At 36.1% G+C, this 27,702-nt stretch overlaps 2 protein-coding genes across 2 annotated transcripts; one reads left to right on the forward strand and one right to left on the reverse strand.

Annotated features, from left to right (window-relative positions):
* Window positions 1-7,505: 7,505 nt before the first annotated feature.
* Window positions 7,506-8,231, forward strand: C4H12orf60 (chromosome 4 C12orf60 homolog). Its single transcript, XM_047548274.1, has one exon. It carries the CDS (start codon window positions 7,506-7,508, stop codon window positions 8,229-8,231), a length of 726 nt encoding a protein of 241 aa, XP_047404230.1.
* A 5,255-nt stretch (window positions 8,232-13,486) lies between these two features.
* On the reverse strand, window positions 13,487-25,826 carry Art4 (ADP-ribosyltransferase 4 (inactive) (Dombrock blood group)). The gene is made up of 3 exons (XM_047550389.1): window positions 25,504-25,826; window positions 23,045-23,753; window positions 13,487-15,723 (listed from the first exon to the last, which is right to left on the reverse strand). Exons 1-3 carry the CDS (start codon window positions 25,684-25,686, stop codon window positions 15,608-15,610), a joined length of 1,008 nt encoding a protein of 335 aa, XP_047406345.1. The 5' UTR covers window positions 25,687-25,826; the 3' UTR covers window positions 13,487-15,607.
* Window positions 25,827-27,702: the final 1,876 nt, after the last annotated feature.

Raw genomic sequence — 27,702 nt, forward strand, 5'->3', positions numbered from 1 at the left:
AGACAAAACAAGAAGATTTAGAGGATAAATGATTGGGTTGTAAGGGCCTTGACCCAATCAGTGAATTAATCCCCTTTTGGGAACAATCGAGTGGTACCTGAAGGCAGGTAGGGTGTTGCTGGAGGAGACCGATCATTGGGGACATGCCTTTGGGGCATATATTTTGTATCTGGCAAGTAAAGTCTCTCTCTCTGCTTTCTAATCATCATGTGAGTAACTTCCCTCCACCACAGGGTTCCTCTTGAACCCTAAGGAATGGAGCCAGCCTTCTATTGATTGAGACCTCTGAAACCATGAGCCCCAAAATAAACTTTTCTTCCCCTAAAATTGTTCTTGTCAGGACTTTTAGGCACAACAGAAAAAAAAAAAGATAATTGGAACAACAATCATGTTGTTTTCAAATAGAAGTAGTTTTATTTCTTCCTTCCCAGTGTGAATATTTCCTTTTTATCAACTTAGGATGTCCAGGGCATCCTGGTCAAATTCTTCAAATTCTTGATCTTAGGGAAGAAACATTTAGTCTTTTTTATGTTAGTTGCATTTTTTTGTCCTTTTTAAAAAAAATGCTGCTAGAGATTAAACCCAGTATCTTGCACATGCTAGGCAAATGTTCTACCACTGAGCTATATATCCAGCCTAGCTATAGTTTTTCTTTTTTTTAATAAGAGCCCTCTATGATGGGAAATTTTTTTTGTATTTGTAATTTTCTGATTTTTAAAATCATTTATGGATGTTGAATTTTTTAAAAAGTCTTTTATTCCTTAGTCTGATTTTCTGATGGGCTAAACTAGGTTTTTATTTTTGGCATAAATATCAAATTGGTTATGATGTGTTAGTCTTTCTACTTGTCACATTGGATACTAATATTTTTATTGAAGATTTTTGTGTTGAAGTTCTTGAGGGATAGATACACTGTAGTTTTTTGCTAAGATAAGAATTTTTTTTCTATTTTTGGAAGATATTATATAGGGTTATTATTAATTCCTTTTTTCTTTTTTAATCAGTGCTGAGTATTAAACCCAAGGACTCATGCCAGGCAAGCACTCTACCCTGAGCCACATCTCCAGTCCATTAATAATTATTTTATAAATTTTTGCTCGAATTCACCAGTGAAACCATCTGGGCCTTTAGTTTTCTTTTTTGGAAGGTGTTTAGCTACATATGCAAATCATCTTTCTTTTTCATGTTCATTTTTTTAAAAAAATGTTCTAATTGGTTATATATGACAGTAGAATGCATTTTGACCCATTGTACATAAATGGAACATAACTTCTCATTCCTCTGACTGTACATGGTGCTGAGTCACACATGTATATAGGGTAATAATGACTGTCTCATTCTACTGTCCTTCCCATCCCCACTGCCCCATGTCTCCCCTCACTCCCCTCTGCACAATCCAAAGTTCCTTCATTCTTCCCAATCCCCCCACCCCAGACCCCCACACTATGGATCAGCATCTGCCTATTAGAGAAAACATTCAGCCTTTGGTTTTTTGGGTTTGGCTTATTTTACTTAGCATGATATTCTCCTGTTCCATCCATTTACCTGAAAATGCCATAATTTCATTCTTCTTTATGGCTGAGTAATATTCCATTGTTTATATGTAACATATTTTCTTTATCCATTCATCTGTTGATGGGCACTTAGGTTGATTCCATAGCTTAGCTATTGTGAATTGAGCTGCTAAAATCATGTGGCTGTATCACTGTACTATGCTGATTTTAAGTCCTTTGGGTAAACCTAGGAGTGGGATAGCTGGGTCAAATGGTGGTTCCATTCCAAGTCTTCTGAGGAATCTCCATACTGCTTTCCAGAGTGGTTTCACCAATCTGCAGTCCTACCAGCAATGTGTGAGCTTACCTTTTTTCCCACATCCTCACCAATACTTATTATTGCTTGTATTCTTGATAATTGCCATTCTGACTGGAGTGAGATGAAGTCTTAGAGTAGTTTTGATTTGCATTTCTCTAATTGCTAGAGATGTGAACATATTTTCATGTTTGTTGATTGATTGTATTTATTCTTCTGTTAGGTGTTCATGTCCTTAGCCCATTTATTGATTGGGTTTTTTATTTTTTTGGTGTTAAGTTTTTTGAGTTCTTTGTATTTCCTGGAGATTAGTGCTCTATTTGAGGTGCATGTGATAAAGATTTTCTCCCATTCTGGAAGGTCCTCTTTTCACATTATTGATTGTTTGCTTTGCTGAGAAGAAGCTTTTTAGTTTGAATTCATCCCACTTATTGATTCTTAATTTTACTTCCTGTGCTTTAGGAAGTGAGGTCCTAAGCTGACATGATGAAGGTTTGGCCTACTTTTTCTTCTAGTAGGCACAAGGTCTCTGTTCTAGTGCCTAAGTCTGATTCACTTTGAGTTGATTTTTGTACAGGGTGAGAGCTAGAGATTTAATTTCATTTCGATGCACATGGATTTCCAGTTTTCTCAACACCATTTGTTGAATAGGCTATCTTCTCCAATGTATGTTTTTGGTGCCTTTGTCTAGTATGAGATAATCGTACTAATGTGGGTTTGTCTCTGTGTCTTCTATTCTGTACCGTTTGTCTATGTATCGTTTTGGTCAATACCATGCTGTTTTTGTTGCTTTTTTGTAGTATAAAGTCTGGTATTGTGATACATTCTGCTTCACTCTTCTTGCTAAGGATTACTTTGGCTATTCTGGGTCTCTTATTTTTCCAAGTGAATTTCATGATTGCTTTTTCTAGTTCTAAGAAGAATGTCTTTGGAATTTTAATAGGAATTGGTTAAAATAATTAAACACTTTGGTAGTATGACCATTTTGACAATATTAATTCTGCCTATCCAAGAACATGGGCGATCTTTCCATCTTCTAAGGCCTTCTTCAAATTCTTTCTTTACTGTTCTGTAGTTTTCATTGTAGAGGTCTTTCACCCCTTTTGTTAGGTTGATTCCCAAGTATTTTATTTTTATTTATTTTTAATTTTTTTTAGATATTGATAGACCTTTATTTTATTCATGTATTTATGTGTGGTGCTGAGAATCAAATCCAGTGTCTCACACATGCTAGGCAAGTGCTCTACCACTGAGCTACAACCTCAGTCCATTTATTTTATTTTTTTGAGGCTATTGTGAATGGGGTAGTTTTCCTAATTTCTCTTGCAGTGGATTCATTGCTTATGTATAGGAATGCATTTGATTTATTGTATTGATTTTATATCCTGCTACTTTGCTGAATTCATTTATGAGTTCTAGAAATTTTCTGGTGGAATTTTTTTGATCTTCTAAATATCTTGTCATCAGCAAATAGTGATAGTTTGATTTCTTCTTTTCCTAGTCATATCCCTTTAATTTCTTTGGTTTGTCTAATTGCTCTGGCTAGAGTTTCAAGGACCATGTTGAATAGAAGTGGTAAAAGAGGGCATCCCTGTCTTGTTCCAGTTTTTAGAGGGAATGCTTTCAATTTTTCTCCATTTAGAATGATGTTGGCCTTGGGTTTAGCATAGATAGCTTTAACAATGTTGAGGTATGTTCCTACTATCCCTATTTTTTCTAGTGTTTTGAACATGAAGAGGTGCTGTATTTTGTCAAATGCTTTTTCTGTGTCTATTGAGATAATCATATGATTCTTGTCTTTAAGTCTGTTGATGTGTGATGTATTACATGTTTTGTAATGGTATGTTGAACCAATGGTATGTTGAGCCAACTTTGCATCCCTGGGATGAACCACACTTGATCATGGTGTACTGTCTTTTAAATATGTATTTATATACAATTTGGCAGAATTTTATCGAGAATTTTTGTGTCTATGTTCATCAGGGATATTGTTCAGAAGTTTTCTTTTCTTGATGTGTCTTTTTCTGGTTTTGATATCAGGGTGACACTAGCCTCATAGAATGAGTTTGGAAGGGTTCCCTCCTTTTCTGTTTCATAAAATAATTTGAGGAGTATTGGTGTTAATTCTTCTTTGAAGATCTTGTAGAACTAGACTGGGAATCTGTCTGGTCCTGGACTTTTCTTGGTTGGTAGACTTTTGATGGCATCTTCTATTTCATTGCTTGGAATTGATCTATTTAAATTATGTATGTCCTATTTCAGTTCAGGTAGATTGTATGTCTCTAGAAATTTGTCGATGTCTTCGAGATTTTCTATTTTATTTGAGTATAAATTTTCAAAATAGTTTCTAATTATCTTCTATATTTCAGTAGTGTCTATCATGATATTTCCTTTTTCATCACAAATTTTAGTAATTTAAGTATTCTTTCTCTTTCAATTCATTAGTGCAGCTAAGGGTTTAGCAATTTTATTTAGTTTTTCAAAGAAGCAACTTTTTGTTTTGTCAATTTTTTCAAATTCATTGATTTCAGCTCTGATTTTAATTATTTCCTCTCTTCTACTACTTTTGATATTGATTTGGTCTTCTTTTTCTAGGACTTTGACATATAATGTTAGGTCATTTATTTGTTGACTTTTTGTTCTTTTAATGAATGAGCTCAATGCAATGAACTTACCTCTTGGCACTGCCTTCACAGTGTCCTAGAGAATTTGATGTGTTGTGTCGGTGTTCTCATTTACCTCTAAGTATTTTTTTAGTTCCTCTCTGATTTCTTCTGTTATTCATTCATTGTTCAATAACATGCTGTTCAGTCTCCAGGTAGATTCTATTTTTTATTTTATCATTGATTTCTGTTATGTTTCATTCTGTTATGATCTGATAAAATGCAGGGTAGTATTTCTATTTTTTTGTATTTGCTAAGAGTTGCTTTGTGGCATACCATATGGTCTATTTTAGAGAAGGATCCATGTGCTGCTGAGAAGAAAGTGTATTCACTCGATGATGGTTGAAATACTCTATAACATGTTTAAATCATTGATTGTATTATTTAATTCTATAGTTTCTTTGTTTAGTTTTTGTTTGGAAGATCTATCCAGTAGTGAAAGAGGTGTGTTACAGTCACCAAGTATTATTGTGTTGTGGTCTATTTGATTCTTGAAATTGAGAAGGGTTTTTTTTGATGTACGTAGATACTCCATTTTGGGGGGCATATTTATTTACAATTGTTACATCTTGTTGTATGATTCCCATGAGCAGTATTAAATGTCCTTCTTTATTCCTTCGGACTTACTTTGGTTTGAAGTCCACTTTGTCTGATATGAAGATGAAAACCCCTGCTTATTTACACAGTTCATGTGAGTGATATGTTTTTTTCCCAAACTTTCACCTTCAATCTGTGGACTGAAGTCTTTTCATAGGAGGTGAGTCTCCTGAAGACAGTGTATTGTTAGGTAATTTTTATTTTAACCAAATCTACCAGTCTATGTCTTTTGATTGATGAGTTTAGACCATTAACATCCAGGGTTATTATTGAGCTACGATTTGTATTCCCAGTAATTTTTTTTAATTTATTTTTTTTGCGGTTCTGGGGGTTGATATTTTTGGTTTTTAACTTGACTTAGTTTCTCCTTTCTCCTTGACTATTCCTTTAGTGTAGTTCCTCCCTTTGCTGGTTTTTGTTGTTGTTTTTCAATTCCTCCTCATGGAATATTGTGCTGAGAATGTTCTGTAGTGCAGGCTTTCTAGTTGTGAATTCCTTTAACTTTTATTTATCATGGAAGGTTTTTATTTCATCTTCAGATCTAAAGCTTAATTATACTGGATATAGGATTCTTGATTGGCATGCATTTTCTTTCAGAGCTTGATAATACGTTATTTCAGGACCTCTTGACTTTGAGGGTCTGGGTTGAGAAATCAACTGAAATCTGAATTGGTTTCCCCCTATATGTAATATTCAGTTTTTTTCTCTTGCAGCATTTAAAATTCTATCCTTATTCTGTATGTTAGTCATTCTCATTATAATGTACCTTGGTGAGGGTATGTTGTAATTTTGTATGTTTGAGGTCCTGTAAACCTCTTGTATTTGATTTTTCATTTCATTCTTTAGATTTGAGAAGTTTCCTGCTATTATGTCATTGAAAAGAGTTTACATTTTTTGGTTTGTATCTCCACGCTTTCATCTATTCTGATAAATCTTAAATTTGGTCTTTTCATGTTATCCTATATTTCTTGGTAGTTCTGTTCATAGTTTCTTAACATCTTTCTCTATGCAGTCAACTTTATTTTCAAGAGTATATATTTTGTCTTCATTGTCTGAGGTTCTGTCTTCTAAGTGGTCTAGTCTGTTGCTGATACTTTCCATTGAATTTTTAATTTGATTTATTGTTTCATTCATTTTGAGGATTTCTGCTTGATTCCTTTTTATAATTTCTCCCTCTTTATTGATGTATCTTTCACTTCCTGTGTTTTCTCTCTGATACCATCCTCTATTTTGAAGATCAATCTAACTATGCATTTTCTAAACTCCTTCTCTGACATTTCTTCTACTGTGTTGTTTATGGAGTCTATTGTTGGAATATCTTGGTTTGTTTGAGACACTTTTTTCTTTTCGTTTGTGTCTTCTCATCTAGCAGTGTGGATCTGATGCAATACAGTTTCTACTCTGTATTCTGATAGTGTCACTGAAAGCTTCCAGTACCTCACCTTTAAGGGGGAGACCAATATTAACAGCACCCAATGCAAACAATATACAACCTTAAACCAAATGGCTCCTACTAAGGCATCCACAGTTTCATTGCAATTAACAGGGATGATGTGTTCAATTATGGTCTACAATATAAACAGTAAATTTGCTAAAATGGTTTTCTGTTTCAAATGATGGACAATGAGGGAACAGAAGTAATGTAAGATATGATATTTATGAGGGAGGAGAGAAGATAGAGGTCAAATTTGTAGTAAGAGCAAGGAATTAATAGAGGTTGGCTGTTAGTATGAGAGAAGTGAGAAAGAGCATCCAGGGAGACAATAGGTAAATCAGATGCAATCTTTTAAAAGATATAGATTTATTCAGGTTTTTAGGAAAAGACGGAACACAAAAATCAAAACAAAACAAACGTCACCCAAAACCAAAACAACCAGAGAAACTCATCATCCTATTGTTCTTCAAGTGCAGTATTTTCTACCTGCTTTATTTATTTTCTACCTGCTTTATCTATTTTTCAAATGTTCTTGTATTTACTTTTTTGTTCCATATTCATGATTGTTAGTTGTAATGAGTAGGAAAGATTAGATAGAATGTGTCTACTCTATCTTAACTAAGACCAGAGCCCCTCCAAGTAATTTTTAATGCTGTATCCAGCATTCTCCAAAACTCTGAGTGTTTTTGAGTGTAATATTTTTGAGAGTAGTGTTATTCCATGTGTCAGCATATCCATAGGTTCAGGATCCAGTACAGAATATTTGATATGTATGTGTTATAAATTCAGTGACACACTCCTATTCTACTTTTAATTGTTTTGTTATTTTTTCTACTTAAGCACAGAATCATTGCAGCTTTAAAGTTTGGGTAGTTTTCCTGCCCCTGACATGAGTTAGTCTTATGTTTATATGTTCAGTGTCTTCATGGTAGATAAATTTACTTGGCTTTTCATTTGGATTCTGTTTTTCTTTGCAGTGCTGAAACTTCCTTGTTGGAGAAATGTCTTCAAAGTCAGAAAAGGATAAAGAGAGACTGATTCAAGCTTCTGAAATGTTCTTCCTTCGTGTACAAGATCTTATTTCCTTCATGAATACATTTACTGAGATTCTTAACCACAATATGAATACTCAGATCCCCTTGATGGTTGTGAAAGAAGATAATAACATTAAGGATTTCTTTGAACAAATGCTTAAAAATTTTAAGGAGATGCAACATGTAGTAGAAGAAAAGTTCAACAAAATGCAAAAGGAGCCTATGTATTCCAAGGTTGCCACAGCTATGTGTTCTATGGTTGACAAATGTACCAATGAGGATTTGTATTCTTCAGCTAAAGAAGTGTTTAAAAATATCCAGACACCAATCATTGTCTCTGTGATGAGCAATAGTAACATCCGTGAGAGTTTGGAATCTTTTATTTCACTCTTGATGACATTCCCCATCATGAATCTTCAATTAAGGGATTTCTATAGAGGAGATACCAAAGGGCAATCAGATGCCACCACATCTGAGAAAATCCTGAGTCCAGACCTTTCCAAATCCATCTCAACAGATGTCCTGAAAAAGTTGCAGGATGCACTAAAAACCGAGAATGCCAACGATCCCATGGAGTCAGCAGCAGATCAGTTGGAACAAATTGTCAAGGGTATGGAACCAACCATACAGGTTCTCCAAAATGCCGTAAAGACCATGGACAATGATAACTTTAAGAAAGTCAATGACAAGTAGGGGTGCAATAGAAGATACATTCATTTCCATTAGAAAATAAATTCAAATTCTATGATTTTTTAATAGTACTTTCTAAGACCCTTTAATGCCAGACCTGAGGTATGTTAGACTGTAAGTACATAAAGTAGTCATCTGTAGTTTTGCTTCATGGAAAAAAAAAAAGAATCATCAAGGAAAGCCTGCTTGAAATGGCATTCACTAAGAAGTATATGTTATTGAAAAAACATAGAATTACATTTGAGGATATTTCTAAATATTATATTTCATCTCGAAGCATAATTAAGACAACAAAACTAATTTCCACTTTTGACAAGTCTATTTCCAGTTACTGCAATGTGAAGTTCTGGTAAATGTAAATATTGTCATTAGTTCGGGCCTGGAGAACATAATTGGCCTCCATTTTTGTCACTCATGCTAATTTCAGTGTCTTGGCTATACCGTCACTAAATATTTGTCACTACATATTTTAATATGATCTATTCAGAACTAAATAAGAACAATGAATATAAATAAGACTGTATTCTTGTATGAATAAGACCAGAACAGATAATTTGTTCTCTTCTGTCTCCTACTGAAGTCTTTGATTAGGAGATACTAAAAGTTGAAAAATGGAGGTACTCTAACCTTTCACAAAGGAAAGACCATTACATTTGCAGAAGCAGGATTTCTGAGATGTGCTTGTAATTGGGAATAGGAGTTAGGAAAGTCCAGTGGCCAATCATGAAGTCTTTGACTCTTATGCATTGTGAGTGTATACTCTCAAGATTGTCCTTGGAGCTACTATTTCACATGATACATAACAGAAACTTTGTTGAGAACAAGTGATGATGATAACTCCAAACCAAGGCCACCATTGCAGTTACCATTGCCATTTTAAATTAAGAATCCCCCTGCCATCTGCAAACAAACAGGACTTCATAATATCTTTTGGAAAGAGTCAAGAGAATTTTGACCATTTTCAGAGCTTAGAAGCTCTGGAAAAAGGATAAAAATTTCAATACTCTGCATTCTCACTGAGTTGCAATGCTAAAAACTTGTTCATTTGCAATAGGTATCTACTAATGATTGTCTTATTTTGAAGAGAATCTCCAAATGACTTATTCATTACCCTACTCTCAAAAACAGCAGCAGCAGCAGCAGCAGCAGCAGCAGCAGCAGCAACAGCAGCAACAACAGCAACAACAACAACACTATATATAAATAGGAGGTGGAAATTGGTGTCTCATTTTGCTACTTGTTCTGTACTATATGTGTCCAGGATTTCACCTTCCTCCTTTTGGTCTTAGGATTGTGCTCCAAAATGTTAGGACAGCAGAGGGAAATCATGTGGAAATGAATGGAACCAAGACTCAAAAACATCCTGGGGCAGAGCCTTCCAGTGAAGGGGCTAAATGACTGGGGGCCACTCAAGGGAAGTCCTTGGATGCCAATTTGAATGGTAGCTTGATGGGGCAGCCACTAGATGATAGAGGTGGGTGGTGCTTACTTCAATAAACATGGGTGGTTTTCAGGTGCTGGTGGTTCCTGTGAGGCTGACTGTCACTCACAGTGCTTCTCAGACATTTACCCACCACTGGGCCCTACCATCATCCCGTCCACTCTGCTGGCTTCCTGTCTGCAGCTGCTTCCTAGCCTGGGGAGTTGGGGGAAAGTTGCACTCTTCTCAAACTGAATACTCTCATGTAATGTTTCTCTCAAATACTTTGGTTTTGGGTCCCTCTCACTTTTCTAAAGTCCTCAGGGTTTTGAAGAATAAAATGGAGAAGACTCACTAGTTTCAATGTTATGCCTGGCCTATTCTTTCTCTGTTCTAACTGAAAGAAGTGTAAGTGGAGAGGAAAAGGTGAAATGCCACAAAACAAAACAAAGCCCATGATCACTTCCTATAAAAGAAGGGAAAATAAACAAGTCCTGTAAAAAGTTGTACTTGTGACAACTTTTTTTCCCCACTTCATAGTTGCCACTTTAAGAGTCACTGATTTAGGGGAATTGTCTTACTTAGAAAATTGTGATTTCTCAGGGAGATAAATGCTGAGGGTGGCTTTAATCCATCTAAGTAAATCGATCCTTCAAATGGATTAACTTACTGTGTAGGTTCCAGCTCTCATTTCCTGCTTTGTCTCACACATGAACTTCCAGGGGACACCTCATATCCAAACTATAACTGTGCTAGCCCTCACTCTCACTCACACTCCATTTTCCCCAACTCTAGGGTCTTTGGAGCTCAGGTGAAATAATTACCCATGTTTCCATCTAAACTGAATAATACCTGAGGGAAGGGTCGGCGAACATTTCCAGCTTTATATTTTGCATCTGCTAGTTTGCATGTAATGGAACTCATGTATCTTTGGTATTTGCTTGGTAATCAGTTTCTTCTCCCATATTTTCTCTTTTGCCTGCACACATATCCACATGTTTTCCTAATAAATGTACTTTTCTATGAAAACTTTTCTTTTTTTTTTCCCCATAACTTTCTTAAGGTATGATTGAAGTATGATAAAATGCACATATTTGAAGTATGCAATTTGATCAGTTTTGACATGTGTGTAACCGATACAATCAATATAAAAAAGATTTCCATTACTTTTTAAACATTTGAAATGAAGCAGACTATGTTTCCTGCATGATTTATTACATTAGAAATTAATCGCCTTAAGATGTATAGAACCCCACCCCCCCATATTTCAACTATTTCAAAATTAAATGGCACACTTAAAAATATCTCACAGGTCAAGGAAGAAAGCACAACAAAAGTAAATAAAAAGTGCTTTGAACTAAGTGATAATTAAAGCTTAAAATATCAGGATCTCTGGGATGAAACAGTACTCAGATGGACATAACTTAAAGAACTTGTATCAGAAAGAAGTTAGAATAACATTATTTTCAAATTATGTAGTAGGAAGGAAAAAATAAGAGCAGAAATACATGAAGTAGAGAAATATGCTAAAATTTGATAAAAAAATAGGTCTAATGAAGAAAACAAGAACACGAAAATTAATATCAATGGAAAGGTAGTTATCAACCATACAGATGCTAAAAATATATTAAGGTAATATTACAATTGTATGATAACATGTGATAGATTACATAGCATGGTCTATATTGGAGACGGATCTGTGTGCTGCTGAGAAGAAAAAGTATTCAGTCACTAATGAATGAAATATTCTATATATGTGTATTAAAGTCTAAATCAATTGTATTTTTTTAACTTCTATAGCTTCTTTATTTAGTTTTTGTTTGTGGAGGATCTATTCAGTGGTAACAGAGGCATGTTAAAGTTACCCAGTATTATTGTGTTGTGGTTTATTTGATTCTTGAAATTGAAAAGGTTTGTAATGTATGTAAATGATCCATGGTTTGGGGCATAAATATTTATGATTGTTATGTCTTGTTGATGTATAAGTCCTTTAAGCAGTATGCAATGGCCTTATTTGTCCCTTCTGATTAATTATGGCTTAAAATTCACTTTGTCTGATTTTTTTTTCCCATTCTTTCATCTTCAATCTGTGAAAGTCTTTGCCTGTGAGGTGAGTCTCTTGGAGACAGCATATTGTTGGAGCTTGTTTTTTAATCTAATCTGCCAGTCTGTGTCTTTTGATTGATGAGTTTAGGTCATTAATATTCAAGGTTATTATTGAGATATAATCTGTGCTCCTGATCACTTTGGTTTATTTCTAGTTTTTAATTTGAATTGGTTTCTCCTTTGATTGACTATTCCTTTAGTGTAGTTTCTCCCTTTGATGGTTTTCACTTTGTTTTTTATTTCATCTTCATAGAATATTTTGTTGAGAATGTTCTGTAGTGCAGGTTTTCTGGTTGTGAATTCTTTTAACTTTTGTTTATCGTGGAAGGTTTTTATTTCCTTTTCAAATCTGAAACAATTTTGCTGGATATAGGATTCTTGTTTGGCATCCATTTTCTTTCAGAGCTTGATATATGTTATTCTAGGACCTCCTAGTGGACCTCCTAGCTTTGAGGGTCTGGGTTGAAAATTGACTGAGATCCAAATTGGTTTCCCCTGATACGTAATCTGATATTTTTCTCTCACAGTCTTTAAAATTTTATCCTTATTCTGTATGTTAGTCATTCTCATTATAATGTAATTTGGTGTGGGTCTGTTGTAGTTTTGTACATTTGGGATCCTGTAAGCCTCTTGTATTTGATTTTCCAATTTTCATTCTTTAGGTTTGGAAAATTTTCTGATATTATTTCATTGAAAAGATTGTGCAATCCTTTGATTTGTATCTCTGGGCCTTCATCTATCCCAACAAATCTTAAATTTGGTCTTTTTATGTTATCCCATAATTCTTGGAAGTTCTTCTCACGGTTTCTTAACATCTCTCTGTGGTTAACTCTATTTTCAAGATTATATATTTTGTCTTCATTGCCTGAGGTTCTGTATTCCAAGTGATCTAATATATTAGTGATGCTTTCTGTTGAATTTTTAATTTGGTTTGTTTCCTTCATTTTGAGGATTTTTGCTTTTTTTAATAGAATCTCTGCTTCTTTATTGAAGTGATCTTTCACTTCCTGTATTTTCTCTCTGATTTCATTTCTTATACTGTCCTTCATTTTGCAAATCATTTAACTATGTACTTTCTAAACTCCTCTGACATTTCTTCCACTGCAGTGTCAATGAATTCTGTTACTGGAGTATCTTTGTTCTCTTGGGGCAATTTGTTCCCTTGCTTTTTCATGTTATTTTTGTGTTTTCCCTTCTAACAGTACAGATCTGAGGCAGTAGAGTTTCTACCCTGTTGACTTATAGTGTCCCTGAAGGGTTCCAGTTTAGGGGGAAACAAATAATAACAATAACCAATGCAAACAATATAGAGCATTAAACCAAATAGTTCTTATTATGACATCTATAATGTTAATTATCACAATAAACAAATGATATGATCAGTTATTGCCTACAATAAAAACATTTTCAAGAAGGTTTATAATTTCAAATGGTGGACAGGGAGAGAACAGAAGTGATATAAAATGTGATTATGAAAGAGGAGGAGAGAAGAAGAAGTAAAAAATTAAAGGAAGAGTGAAAGAGAAAAATAGAGATTGGCTGTTAGTAGAAGATAAGAAAGAATCCAGGAAAATAGAGGAGAAAAAACATATAAAGTAAGAATTTTAAAAATTAAAAATAAAAATAAAAGAATACCAAAGAAAACTAAAAAATACTAATCAAACATCTGAGTTCACAAAAAACTAATCCATGAAAAATAACTGGCTTCAAAAATGCTAGAAATGAGAAAAAAATATGAATATGTATAAATGTCCATTTATCATTACAGTCATAATTAAACAGAAGAAAAAAAGATCTTGAAGAAAAATTAAAGAATTCTTTCTGTTGGAGTTTGAAAGTTTTTCAATTTCTCTTCTTAGCAGTTTTAGGTAGGGTCATCTGATGTCCCACCCTCTGGATTGCTGGAGTGAGGGAGTTAATCCCATAGACGGAATTCCTGGAGGCAGGGTTTAGGCTCAGCTGGGCTCCAGGCTCTTCCCTGAATGCCAATTGGTCTGGAAGTTTTAAATCAGTACACCTTCAGAGTCCAGTTTTTTCTAATACATGCTGGAAAACTGTACCCCAGGGATCTCCCCTGGGTTCCACTCATGTGGTGGGGGAGCCAATTCTTAGTCCCCTAAGTGACCTTCAGTCCCCATGTTTCCTGGTCTCTGGTTCAGCCTCCAATCTCTCTCACTCCTGCCCTTCTGAATTCCCAGCTAGATGTGTGTCTTTCCATGTTCAATTTTTTTTCCTGGTCACTTAAGCACACTCTTTGTCGTGCAGTGTGGGTTTACTGAGCCTGCATTTTAGGCCAAACTCAGGATTGCCAGGAATCAACCTGCTGGTCCCTGTACCACAATTGCAAAACGGTTCCTTCCTTTGTACTCCACATACTGCTTGGAGAGATGGTGGTTTCTTTCCCCGCACATGGATGTGCAGTGTGTCCTTCAGGTTTGTTGGACAACACTTGGTCTCTAAATGCTCTGTACCCATCCACGCCTTAGGCCTCCCACAAATGTGATTCTTTTAATTCCTTTATCCCTCCACTGAGCTCATGGAGGGACTGCTCTGACTGGTCCTTCAGGCCTGGCCACAGCAGTGGCCATACTACTGGGGATTTCTTCCATATTTTATTGCATTCAACCTCCCAAGTCCCTGATCTGCTTTGAAGGTCCAGTTTTAAATTCCAGTGAAGTTCCCCACTTTTTTTGTTCACCCACCTTCCTGAGAAGCTTCCTATCTGCTTTCTTGGTTTCACTCCACAGAGCAGCCAGGAACACGTCCTCTTCTATTCCACCACTTTGAAAACTCTCATTCTGAAGATTTTAAGTCAAAAATTTCATTTAGTCCTTTATAAACAAAAATGAATTTAAATTTTAGCTTTTGTAGTATTTTAGGAGCTTGTATGTAGCTCCCTGTTAACTGGCAGTGAATGAGATTTCATTAACATATTTTATTACCTTTCTCTTTTATTGCTTAAGATTCTGTGTTTCTTCTCATCTGAGACCACAATAATTTGATCTTGAATTTCAATGAAAACCTCTGAAGAAAATTTACACTTTGGTTAGGTCTCTGTGACTCAAAACTTTTCCATTTGATGATCAATTTTTTCTTTGCTTTAAAGTTGTAGGGGTAAAGTCTTCTTTGATTTGTTCCTTTATAGGATCACTAAACTAAAAAAAAAGGGCAGGGAATTTGTGTTCATCAGAATTTCTTTCAATTGTGTGAGAAAGAATATGTAATTCAAATTATGTAAGCAAAATATTACTTCTGGATTTATGTGAAGAAAAAGGATACTCAGCTTCAGATCCCGATGGATCTAGAGGGTCATACACTCTCAATGGGTCTCACTTTGTTTTCATTTCTCAGTTCTTCCTTCATTGTGTTAGCTGCTTTCTCAAGGAGTCAGGTCTCCTCTCTTGCTGGTAAGATAGCTTCTAGCATCTGTAAGCTCATACTTGCTCTACTCAAAAAAGAGATTCCTACCCTACTCCCAAAACAAATTTCTAAAAAGTACCTTGATCTAATCTCATAGGCTATAATCACCGAGTTACTTTCTTTTTCAGCATAAACTTCTGCTTTAATGGAGAAAAAATTGTACTGATTGGCTAAGGTATGAGTTATAGGCCAACTGATAAGCAGTGATCTGGGACAGTTGTGCATCAAATGGTAGGTGTGCAGAATGATTCTCCAGGGGTATTCAGGGTGCCCTGACTGGAAAAGGCAAAGGTGTACAGGGAAGGCAAAACAGAACTAGCAAAGAGGAGGCCACACTGGTTTCAGCAGAAGCATCACGGAATCATCCTTTCTGGCAAACAACTTCCCATTATTAGCAAAAGCAATACAAATTTTTCATTTGCATATGTATATTTTAAAAAGGAGCTGCAGGATTCCTTTGTACTTTTCTTTTGGAAGCTATGATAACACTGGCCAAAAAGGAGAAAGAAGCAATAACCATAGGAGCAGGGACGCACTTCTTGCTGGAAGCTGTAAAAAACAACAGAACGGAAATTAGAGATGTGTTAGGTAGCAGGAATTTTTTTCTAAAAGCAACAATGACAAACTAGCCCATTTCTCCTTTAATTCATTATTTTTTAATCATTAACATAAAAATTCCTAATAAAAATGTTTGAAGTTAACTAATATTCAAAAAGTATTTTCTTAGATTTTTCTAACTCACAGAACTCAACTTATTTATTTTGCAGATGTTAAAACAGGTGCCAAAAGGTAAAGAGATTGATTTTAGGTTACCCAGCCAGTTGGGGATAGAAAGCCTGATTCAAGAGATCATCTGTTGACGTTCCTGGAGCTTAGATTCTCAATCCTCTTTGTGTACCTGACCATCAACCACACTGGTCATAGTTAATCACTTCCTCCTCCTTGATACTCTTCACTTTGCTCCTGGGACACTAATTCTATTGATTTTCTCCTTTCTCATTGACTATTCTGTTTTAGGCCTCTTGGCTTATTTCTTCTCATCCCGATTTTTTAAATTGCAATGTGCTGAGTTTTGGTCCTTCGACATCTTCTCTCCTTTATTGCACATCTATGGAGAGCTCATGCAGTCTAGTGACTTTAAATTGTGATTTAAATTTGTGTGAGGTTTTAAGTTGCTGTCAAGGCCCCACATTATCCCTGTCATAACTTTGTTATTTGCTCTGCCCTTGTGCACTTCCATATATTGGCTTTCTTGCGATTGCTCCTAATTTAGGGCCTGTTTTAGTCAGCTTTTCACTGCTGTGACCAAAGGACCTGACAAGAACAATTAGAAGGAAAAAGTTTATTGGGGGGCTCATGGGTTCAGAGGTCTCAGTCCTTAGAAGGCCCACTCCATTCCTCAGGGTTTGAGGTGAGGCAGAACATCATGGTGGAAGAGTGTGGTGGAGGGAAGCAGTTGGGATCTTGGCATTCAGGAAGGAGAGGGAGAGCCTAAGCTCTCCAAATATATACCCCAAAGGTATGCCCCAGTGCCCACTTTCTTCAGCCATATCATACCAGCCTACATTTACCACTCGGTTGTTGCCTGTTGGGGGCTTACTTCACTGATTGGGTTAAAGCTCTCACAACCCAATCATTTCACCTATAAACTTTCTTCCATTGTCTCACACATGAGCTTTTGGGGGACACCTCATATCTAAGTCATAACAGTGCCTTTGCACCTTCTGTTTCCTCTCCTGGACTGTTCTTTTCCTGAGATATCCATATGACTAGCTCTTACTTCAATCTTTGTGTACATGTCACCTTCCCTGTGAAGCTTTCTCAAATCACTCAGTGTAATATTATGACTCCCTCCCACAGCAAGCGAGTTGCCTGTTCCCTTGCTGTGCTTTGTTTCTCTGTACCACTGACAACTTAACTAACACTACATCATTTACTTGGTTTATTTATTGTGTGGCTAATCACACTAGAATGTAAATTCCCTAAAGGCAGGAATTTTTGCCTATTTTGTTTCTTAGACTTAGAATAGTGCCTAGCACATAGTAAGTGCTCAATAAATACTGATTGAATGAATGAATTATAGCTGCTGTTAGGATAATTTTCAAATAAGACACACATATATAGCCACTATTCTTTAGTCATATTCATCCTTCAAAAATCAACTTTTAACTTGTTGAATTAGTGTTCCCCAAAGGCCTAATCACCAGCCTGTGGAGCTACTGGAGGTGGTGCAAACTTTAATAGGTGGGGCCTAGTGAAGAAATTAGGTCATAGGTAATTTGACTTTGAAGGGGATGGGACCCCCCACCTTCCTCTTTCTTTCTTTAACTTCTCGATGGTTATGAGATAAACAGTTTTGTTCTACCACATCCTGACTACCATGACATGCTGCCTTGTCACAGGCTCAAAACAACTAACTATATATTGAAACCTCTGAAACTCTCAGTCAAAATAAACCTTTCTTCCTTACGCACTGTTTTTCACTGACATTTTATTACAGTAATGGAAAGTCGACTATTCTAGACCCCTTTATAATAATGAGGATATTAAATTATCTTTTTTAAAATATTATTCTCTCAGGTTAAAGTTAACTTTTCCTTCCTAACTCTCTTGATACTTTTTTCTGCCTCTCTAATGGCCATTATCATTTTAGCTCACATTATTTTTTACATGGATAATATATTTAAAAGAATAAATGTAAAATATCTGTGATTAAATAAATTACCATATAAAAATCTTTTGTTTGAGGATACTGCACATTATTTTTAATTTTGTATTTATCTTTCATTTTTTGCTGGACTACTAGTCAAAGCTTTTTATTTCCTCATTACCCTGTTACAGTTGTGATCCACGAATAAGTTATGATATCAGTTTAGGAGATCACAACCATTAATGTTTAATACCATCAAAACTGGTTAAAATAGAAAGCGCTAATATTATCTTGCATGCAAAAAGGACAACTATTGTCATATTATATATGGATGTGTGTGTATTTTTACATTTATGTATATATGACCTGAGTTATCATGTGAACTAATAATTTCTCAGTAAGATTTGAGAAAGATTTTAGAAGGAAAGACAAATTAATCTCCTGAAACAAATCTATAGAGAATCTGTCTTGGAATTCTTGTGAGAAAACATGGAAAAGGGTCTCACATTTGCCATTTGTAAACTACATGGATAATTTTATACAAACCACTTGAACCTTTCTGAATCTCAGTACTCACTTCTGGACAGTGGTCAATAGCTCAACTTACAGGTAGTTGTAAGAATTGAACAGATATTGTGTGTGAAAGCATTTTGTAAGATAAATTGCTATGAAAGTATCATTTGATTGGTGTATGATAATATAATTTTGGTCATTTCCGACTTGGGGTATAGAGTCTGAGGGAAATGCATGGTAATTTTAACTTTATTTTATGAACTCCGAATCTGAATTATGTCAGATGCTTCAGAAGTAAATATTTGAACACTTAAAGAGTGAAAAGGTAAAACTGACATGTAGTATGTCTAATTCATCTGATGTTTGAGGCAAATGTTATCTATAGCCTTCCTATATCAAAATGCAGAGTAATGAGTGCTAATCTTTCAGAATATCATGTAGCAGAAAGTAGACACTCAAAAAACAGTAAACTTTATTCCTTCTGTCTCTTTTGTTTCTATTCTCAACTGCCAATCTCCCTGAAGCACACATTTGTGCTTTGAGCAATTGTCCCACTTCTATATGCAAAGATCTTTCTGCAGTTTCTCAGCTGTGTTTGAGAGGATGGGTGGGTACCAAGTGCTGTCACAGCATTCCCACAAAGCAAGCACAGCTTCCAGTTTATAAATGAAGAAATGGGCTCAGGGGTTAAGTCATTCACATAAGACCACACAACTATTAACATATACCCAGATCTTTTTGGCTCCTGTCTATCCACTTTTTACCACGCCATGTGGTCTCCAGATTCACTCATTGCTGGTTCTTGCATCCACTCAACTGAGATAGACATTCTACCTCAAGGTCAGTGTGATGCCACAAATAGGGGGAAAAAAAGATTACTGAAGGCCGGAGTCAAAGAAAACAGGAAAGAAATAGGAAGTTAACCCAATAAATAATTATAACTAACCGTAGCTAAAAAGTTGACTGTCAGATGCTTTTCTTATAACTTTTACACATATTCATTCATTTTTCTCCAAACTCTCATTTTATAAGGTAGGTTTCAAAAATTCCTATTTTACACGTAAAGAAACCGAGGTACAGAGAGATTAAGGCACTTACCATGTTATTGTTGCTAGTAACTGGCAGCATTTACATGTAAAATTAGGCTAATACAAACAATTGGCTATATTTATCTAGAAACATGTTAAGAATTTTGATTATGTGAACCATTTTAACAAATAAATCCCTCTTCTTTGTGAATCCAATGATACAGAACAGAGCATGTATTTGTGTGTCTACAGATTTTTGGCACAGATTATGTTGCTGAAAGAAGCAGTATTTAAGGGCAAATAACTAATTTGCATTCTGTTAACATATTTTGAGTCTCCCAATAAGCACTAAAACATGTTTCTATGGTAACCAGTATAGGTCCTCTGAAGGGTGATAGAAGAATTAGAGGGCAAAGCTGTTAGTTTAGAATGACTAAAACAATGTTTCTTTGACACATTTACTCCCTTGAATGTATTATGCCATTAATTTGACCTCTTGATTCTCTGAAGACAGCAGATTCCTGGGAACTCTCTGAACTCTGAGTTGCAAGTACATGAGACCAAATCTGACATAAACTGAAGGATGGGGAAGCTATGCTCTTGAGTGTACTCTCTCTTCACTTGGCTGATTATGTGATGCCTCTGTTCTGTCTCTTCCCTCCTCAATTTATAAAGAAAAATATCACCTTGTATACTTGTAGTATTTTTTATTTTTATTTTTCTTGGTTTAGGGGTTGAAGACAGAGGCATTCTTCCACTGAGCTCCACCCCCAGCCCTTTATAATATATATATATATATATATATATATATATATATATATATATATATACACATTATATTAAGTATATATACATATACTTAATTTTGAGACAGACTCTTGCTAAATTGCCCAGGCTGGCCTTCAACTTGAACTCTTCCTGTCTTGGTCTCCTGAGTTACTGGGATTCTAGGCACGAGCCACCATGCCCTGGTGCCAGTGGTAGTTTTATTCTGCCATTTACAAATTCTCTTCCCAAGGTTACACAAGTTTCTAACTGATGAAATTCTAGAGAAAAGTATTTATGACTACTTAAATTGTAATGACCACATTGCAGATCATTTGCACTCGGACTAAAACTCCTCACTCTTGACAAGGGGTCCAACCTCTGGTATTTTTCTTCTTTAGGTTTTCAAATATTGGAACTGTTTTTAGTCAATTGAATTATATGGCCATTTCACACAAGTTCCAGTTCGCTCAGAGGTATGAAAGGGAATGCTTCATTCATTCATCATTATTTATTCATTCATTCAATAAAAATAGGTTGAGAACCTCTCTGTGCCGGGGACTAAAGTTAATAACAAACACACTAATTTATTATATGCTAGGGAATGCATTTTAAATAGTTTAGCATTTTATTTTATTTTCACAAAGTTCTATGATGATGCTTATTATGTGGATGAAAAAAAGAACTTAAAAGTTTAAGCAACTTGAACAAAATACAGAACTAATAAGTGGTACTGATGGATATGCACTCAGGGAGAATTTGGTGTCAAACTGCCTGGATTCCATGCCTAACTCTTAAATACCTATGTAGTCAAGGTACTGCCCACAAAGAGTTTTGGAGTAATATAAGATTATCAATTCCCTAAGTGTGATTTGTGATTTCAAATATCTACTCAAGACCAACCAGTTATACACACTTGGGAGAACCAGAATAAAAAAGGCAAATAACATTTTGCTATTACAATAAAATAGCTTTGAACTTGTGGTAACCTAGAAGAAAATCTGCTGTTGCAGGATCTGCCTTGACAATGCTGTTCTATATTAGTACATTTTAACATGCTCTATTGCTCACAGTGGCTTGTTTGTATATAGATATCTTTTGTTATTTAGAAATATTTGTTTTGTTTTTGTGGTTATCTTCCTACTCAAATCTTTAGTTTCTTGGCCCCATTTTTTTCTAAATTTAAACTTGTAATGTATGACTTGTTGGGTTTTTCCATATATTTTACTGAGGTATAATTGATTTATAAAAACTTGCATGCATTTAGGTTGTGCCCTAAGGAAACTTCAGCACTTTCAGGATAATAAATGTATCCATTCCCCCCACCAAAAAAAAAAAAAAAAAAAAAAAGACCAACCAGTGATCTAGTAATATATATGGCTATCCCAGATAAGCCTTAATTCAAAGTTGGGTTTAAGTTGCCTTTGGGTAGTTTCACCACAGGGAAAAAAAAAAAAAAAAAAAAAGACCATTAGTTTTTTGGGGGGGATGTTGAGGTAGTGGTTCTGAAATATTTTTCTTTGAGATATATAGAGTGGTAGCACAAGAGTCATAGTTTCTATGATATACCCCCTTCGTCAGTTTCCCACTTCCCATATAAATATTCTATGACTTCTTTTTTATTGAATATATTGCTGTGCTCATTATCCTAGTAGAAAAATTACATTACCAAATTCATGATGAAAAAGAAATAGTAGTGTTCTACATGGGTGCAGTTCCAAAAAACCATCAAAACTGGCTATGAGTGTTCTCATTTATTATCAGATTCTCACTGTTTTCTTCATTTTCCTCTGTGGTTTTTCATCCACTGCAAGCACTAGCCTCTGGGGTGTATGGGTTATGTACTCATTTCATTGGTATTGCTGATGCTGCCAAGGAGAGAAGAGAGGAGATAAAAGTATTGGCAGTTGGTCTCTCCCTGGTCTGTGTTTATAGATAGAGATAAGCCTGAGTGAGCAGGCTCTAGACCTCAGTGTGGATGCCTTTCTAAAGACTTGGCAATACTAAGAACTTAAGATGTTGAGAAATGCTGAGCTGAAATTATAAACAGTAATGATATTGATGGAGTTGGGAGAGATTTGAGGATATTTCAAAGGCAGATTCTGTAGCTGGGTTGCAGTTACCTCTTGCATTTGGATTACAATTAACTCTGAGCGTGAATGAATTCGATCACATTTTTCTGTAAGAGCTTAACTAATTTTTTGTATCATCTCTAATTTCTCCTGCTTTAGGTCTTTTTTTTATAATATCATCACAGATCTTTCTAAAATATTGATCTATTGATGTTTCACTTCTTTAAGACATCTAATGACTTCTTATTACCTAAAGCATGATGTTCAAGAGTCCACGGCATGGATCACAAGTCCCTATATAATCAGGCCCACTTAGAACTCTCCTGCCTTGTAAATCCCATTTCCCTTTTTCCCGTCTCCCTCCACATTCTATACCCTAGCACACAGAATTTTAGAGATTTCCTGAAGACACCAGGCTGTCTGAAATCCCTGGGATTTGGCACATGCTGTTCTCTGCTTGAAATGACATTTATTTTCTTTTATTGAAAACAACCATTCCCACTGCGAGTCCCATGTGGAAGAGCATAGTACACAGGGTTTGATACTGTCTGTGGTTTTCAGGCATCAACCGGGGCTCTTGGAATATGTCCTTTATGGGATGAGGCATGTAATTGTAGTGCCCTTGCATACATTCTTTTTTATTTTTAGAGATAGTTGAAATGAAAAGAGGGGTTAAACCTGACACAAGGCAGCCCTTCTCTAATCAGTTAGTTCCACCATTACTAGAAACTAATTTCCATGTTTTGGGCTCCCCACCACACCTACTCAGAAAAAATAACTTTTATATTAAAAAAGTGGTCTATGATCCTAACAAGAGTGAATTCAGTTTCAATCAAGGTTACCTTTAAGCAGCTGGCAGTTAGATGTGCTCAGATTTCCAGCGGACTGCAACTGCAACCAAGATCCTTTTGAATGGTAGCTGGTATTTACCACTTCAAAAAACTCATACGGAGGGATCAGGACTTCCTTCCTGAGGGAGAAGTCTTGTACAGGTACACCCATGCAGGTAAATATGGTAAACAGCATTTGGCTCCCAAACTTCTGTGTCTCTTCTTTTAGGAGGGAGGTAGAAATGAATTGGCCAAATCGAATGGTGGCACCTATGTGGGCTTCAAAGGGGAACTCCTTCATGCTGTGATGTACCTCATAACACAAGGTACCATTCTTCACAATGGTCTCTTTCCTCAGCAGCTGGATTGCTGAGGTCAGGTAGTAGTGTAGATATTTGAAATGGAATGAATGTCTATACTGCTGTGGAGACCTGGCAGCACTGGCCATGGCCCTAGAAAAGTCAGAGCGCACATTGTTATTCAATGTGTAAACCAGGAGAGCCACAGCATGTGTAATTGTCATGTCCTTGGGGAGAACTCTGGCTTGGTTCAACCAGGTTAAGTGGGCTTTGTGCCACACCTTGGAATAATTCTTATGGGTGTCTAGTTCCTTTCTGAAATAATCTCCTTGATTTAGCTCCTCCATGACCTGTTTGCTACAGCCGTGGTACTGATCATCAAAGGAAGCTGGCGCCAAATCAAAGTCAATTTTAACTGCAACCTATAAATGTAAAAAACACCTTGATTTTAATTATTCAAATCAGATTTACTATACTCTATAAACCCAAATCATCTCAAAACCAGTATTGGCTGAAGTAAATTTTACTCAAAATCATTACACTGCATCCAGTGTAATGATCCCCACATCATTTCTACACCAGTGACAGCAATTGAATTTGATTTCATAAGTATTATTGAAAAGTGAAAAAAATTCACCTCCTTAGGGAGGAACTAACCTTTTTGTAGAACTGAAACCACAGTGTTTTTGCATACTAATGCTTGGAAGAAAAAACATTCATCAACCTTATACTTTCTGTTTCTTCTACTTTCCTCACCCTTTTTATTCTTTGATGCATCTCTTTTACAAATGCCTAACCTGTATTAAATCTTTGAATTTTATTGAATAAACGCCTTAAGTGACAAGTAATGTTGGATTCTCCATGGGACAGTCCAGTAATAACAACACTCTTAACTACCCAGGTTCTGAAAATATTGAGGAAAAAAAATCAAGACCAAATTATCTTTCTTTTTACTGAATAAGCCCATGTTGAAGCACACATCTTTAGGTCTGGTGGCAAGTGGGCTTCTGGAGTAAATTCCAGAAGCAGGCAGGCTTGTCCACTCAGTTATAGGCAGTACTGGACCGAGACCTCCTGCTTAAGATTCTTGGATAGAGGAGAATGGAGGAGGACAGAACTCAAACCCTTTGCTATCAGACTAACTCACTCTCAAGAGAAGGAAAAAGAGCAGAGCCCAACTCAGTGTTCCCACTTACTCTTCTTAAGGTTGCCTGTGAAATATTTTGTCTACCTCCAGGGAGCTGAGTGAGTGAAGGGTTAAACAGTGGTCAGGTCCCTCCACCTTTTGAAAACCAGGAGGGGGAAGATATTTTCCTTTTTAATGGGTAGTCAATTACTTTTGACACCTACTGTGTGAGAAAACTGAAGTTAGAAATTTGAATGGAGGTTTACTAAGTATCATTAGTCTATAATTTAAAGTCTTCTATGAATTATCTAAATTTAAATAGATGCTTCTTGACTTGCAAAGTGATGATGCTTTTCTAATAAACAGTACTTATTAGAAGACTCTCTGGTATCAAGGCTGTTGGGACTGGAACTCAAAATCATATCATTTGGCATTTTTACTATGTAATTTTTGTTCTGGTTGTATGTAAAGGAGAACAAAATTTTCAGACTGATTAAATGATTTTAACCAATAACTCTTTAGATTTCCAAATACGTTTATAAAATCTATTTAAGTCAAGCTGAGTCAAACCAAACCAAACCAAAACAAATCAAACCAATACTATCATATTATCAGATCTCAGGATAAAATTCCAAAAGTAGATTTCAAATATGTACCCTATCATCTCTTAATATGAGGTTATTTTCAACATATAGATCTTTAAGTTAGATCACTTATAACTTGAGTTGGTCTGTAGGATACAGTTTAAACCCATAAAGATTTGGTTGATTTTGCCTTATTTGTCCCATGGAAGCAGTATTTTAATTACTGGGGGCGAATCAAGAAAATAACTATGACACTAAATTCCATAATGCCAAATTTATGAACTATAAAGAATTTTTAATTTTTAATAATTATTTTCAAAGTCTTTACTATCATCATTTGCTAAAATGTTTGCATGAAATTAGATCCCAAGTGCCTAAGGTTTGGGTCATTTAGAGCTTGTCTTGAGAATGTCCTATTGGCGCACTGACTTTAGAGAGGCCACCTCCTCAATTGCTCCCTACCTCAGCACGCCCGGTGCGTGTCTGCAGACCACAGAGCAGCAGCAGGAAGGGCAGTTGCCCTCCTCGGAGCCAGATCCTCATCCCATGAGCCACAGGAGTCCGGAGAAGAATCCGCTTGCATCTGCTGATCAGTAGATGGCATTTATCTATGTAAAGAGTACCCCTTTGCCCTGGAAGCTTCATGCCCAAATGAGTTCTCAGAGTTCTCCTTTGGGGTTTTCTTTGAGTGAGTCTCAACAGGAAACTTCTCTGCTCTTCTCTGTGCTGAGACTTCTGTTGTCCACCAACAACTAACAGCTTTTCCCAGACGAGAAATCAACTCCAGTTTCTTTGCGAAGTTGAAATTTCTGTGAAATAGCCAGATGTATGTGTGCCAAATAAGGGTTTCCAGAGTGAACTCAAGTTAGTTTCCAATCAAAAAAAAAAAAAAAAAATCCCTAATCTACTCTGCATTCAGGGAAATGCCAAAGGCCTGTTAAGGGTCAGGTTCTGCCTTAAATTTCCCAGAAAGGCAGGAAAAGGCATTCTTTATACTGAGTGTGGGGCCAAATGGCATTATCTTGAGTCTCAGGCTTCCATTGTGAATAACAAGATTGGCATGTGCTGGGTGGCTGGGCCCAGTCATCACAAGGTGGGTCTCTGTCAGACTCATCTGCTGCTGCTGATAGACCCTGCCTGGATGCCTTTTTGAGTTATTGTCACAAATAAGGCTCTTTTCACAGTTTTTTTATGGTATATTGAAACCCTCCAATCCAGAGATTGTAGCTCTTGGGTTCATAGCTTTTCCTGTTTTTTTTTTCAGAAAACATCAAGTCTTCAATTCGCTTTCAGTCTACAGTGAATCCTAATGACTGCCAGAAACTGCCTGTGTCTAGCTGGCATAAATCAAAGGTAGAAGTCAGCGTGCAAAGTTAATCTAGCATAGGCGTTGCGGTCGTTGCTTTCAGGCCCTTCCTTGTCTGAATAGCCTTCTTCCACCTATTCCCATCCCCCCAAACAGTAGTTTTTCTTTTAATTTGCTACTTAGACTTCCCAATTTACTATCTAACTATTGAGGGAGTCTAAATCCTGTTCTTGGCAATTCTGGTATTGATTTTTTTTCAGCAACCTAAATATTTTTAATACATTTTCTGATAATCATAGCAGTTCCTTCTCATTAACAAAAGTTCAGAATATTTAAGAAAGCATAAAAGAGGAAACGAAATCTTCTATAACCCCTCACTTGGAGAAATTTAAATTTTGATTTTATGCACACACACACACACCTGAACTATAATGATACAGTATATAGTTTGATCTACTGTTTTCTCCCTATTTCAATATAAGCATTTCCCCACATAATTTCATACTTATTAAAATGTATTTTTTTGACTGAACTACAGCATCCACCCTGTAAGTGCTACCATGCAATGAAATAGCACAGGGGGTGCTGGGGATAGAGCTCCATTGGTAGAGTGGTTGCCTTGCAAGCACAAGGCCCTGGGTTCAATCCCCCACACTGGGAAAAAAAAAAAAAGAAAGAAAAGAAATAGCACAGGGGACCCACGGACTGTAGCGTCCTAGAAGCAAATCAATTAGTGAGGAGAACATGGACTCTTGGGAAAGATACTTCTGTTCAATTCCTGACTCTCCTGCTTCCTTAATATTCGACCTCGGGCAAGCTACCTTACCTCTCAGTTCCTCGACTACTTTGGGTTAGATAGAGATGATGACGGCATCTCCCTCACTGAAGTCATATGTTCATAACTTCCCAGTCAGCATCTGACACCAGCAGGTTTCTCAATTAATAAAAACAATTATCATTACTTCTACCAGTTTATTTGATAAATATATCTACCCAGTTTTCAACTTTGTACTAGTATAATCAACAACTTGTGAATATATTTTGAACAAAAATTTTTGTGAGTTCCTCACAATTTTTAAGAGAATGTTAGGGGACAGACAGATGTGAATGGTGGGAACCTGAGGTTAAGAGAATAATTCTATAAAATGGGCCCAGTGTGCCGAACCCCACATGATTTCTTTACCGAGAAGAAATTTACCTGCAGTCCTGCCTGGTCTCAGTGGACAGGATATGTCACATTCCTCAGGAAACTACCTGTTATCTGCAGGAGAAATGCAAGCCCAAGATAATGTCAAGGGGCGGAACCCAGGAGGCTTTTGTGACTAGATCCTGAAACTATGGGAGATAAGCTAGTT

The sequence above is a fragment of the Sciurus carolinensis genome, chromosome 4 (genome assembly GCF_902686445.1).
Source record: "Sciurus carolinensis chromosome 4, mSciCar1.2, whole genome shotgun sequence".
Lineage (NCBI taxonomy): Eukaryota > Metazoa > Chordata > Mammalia > Rodentia > Sciuridae > Sciurus > Sciurus carolinensis.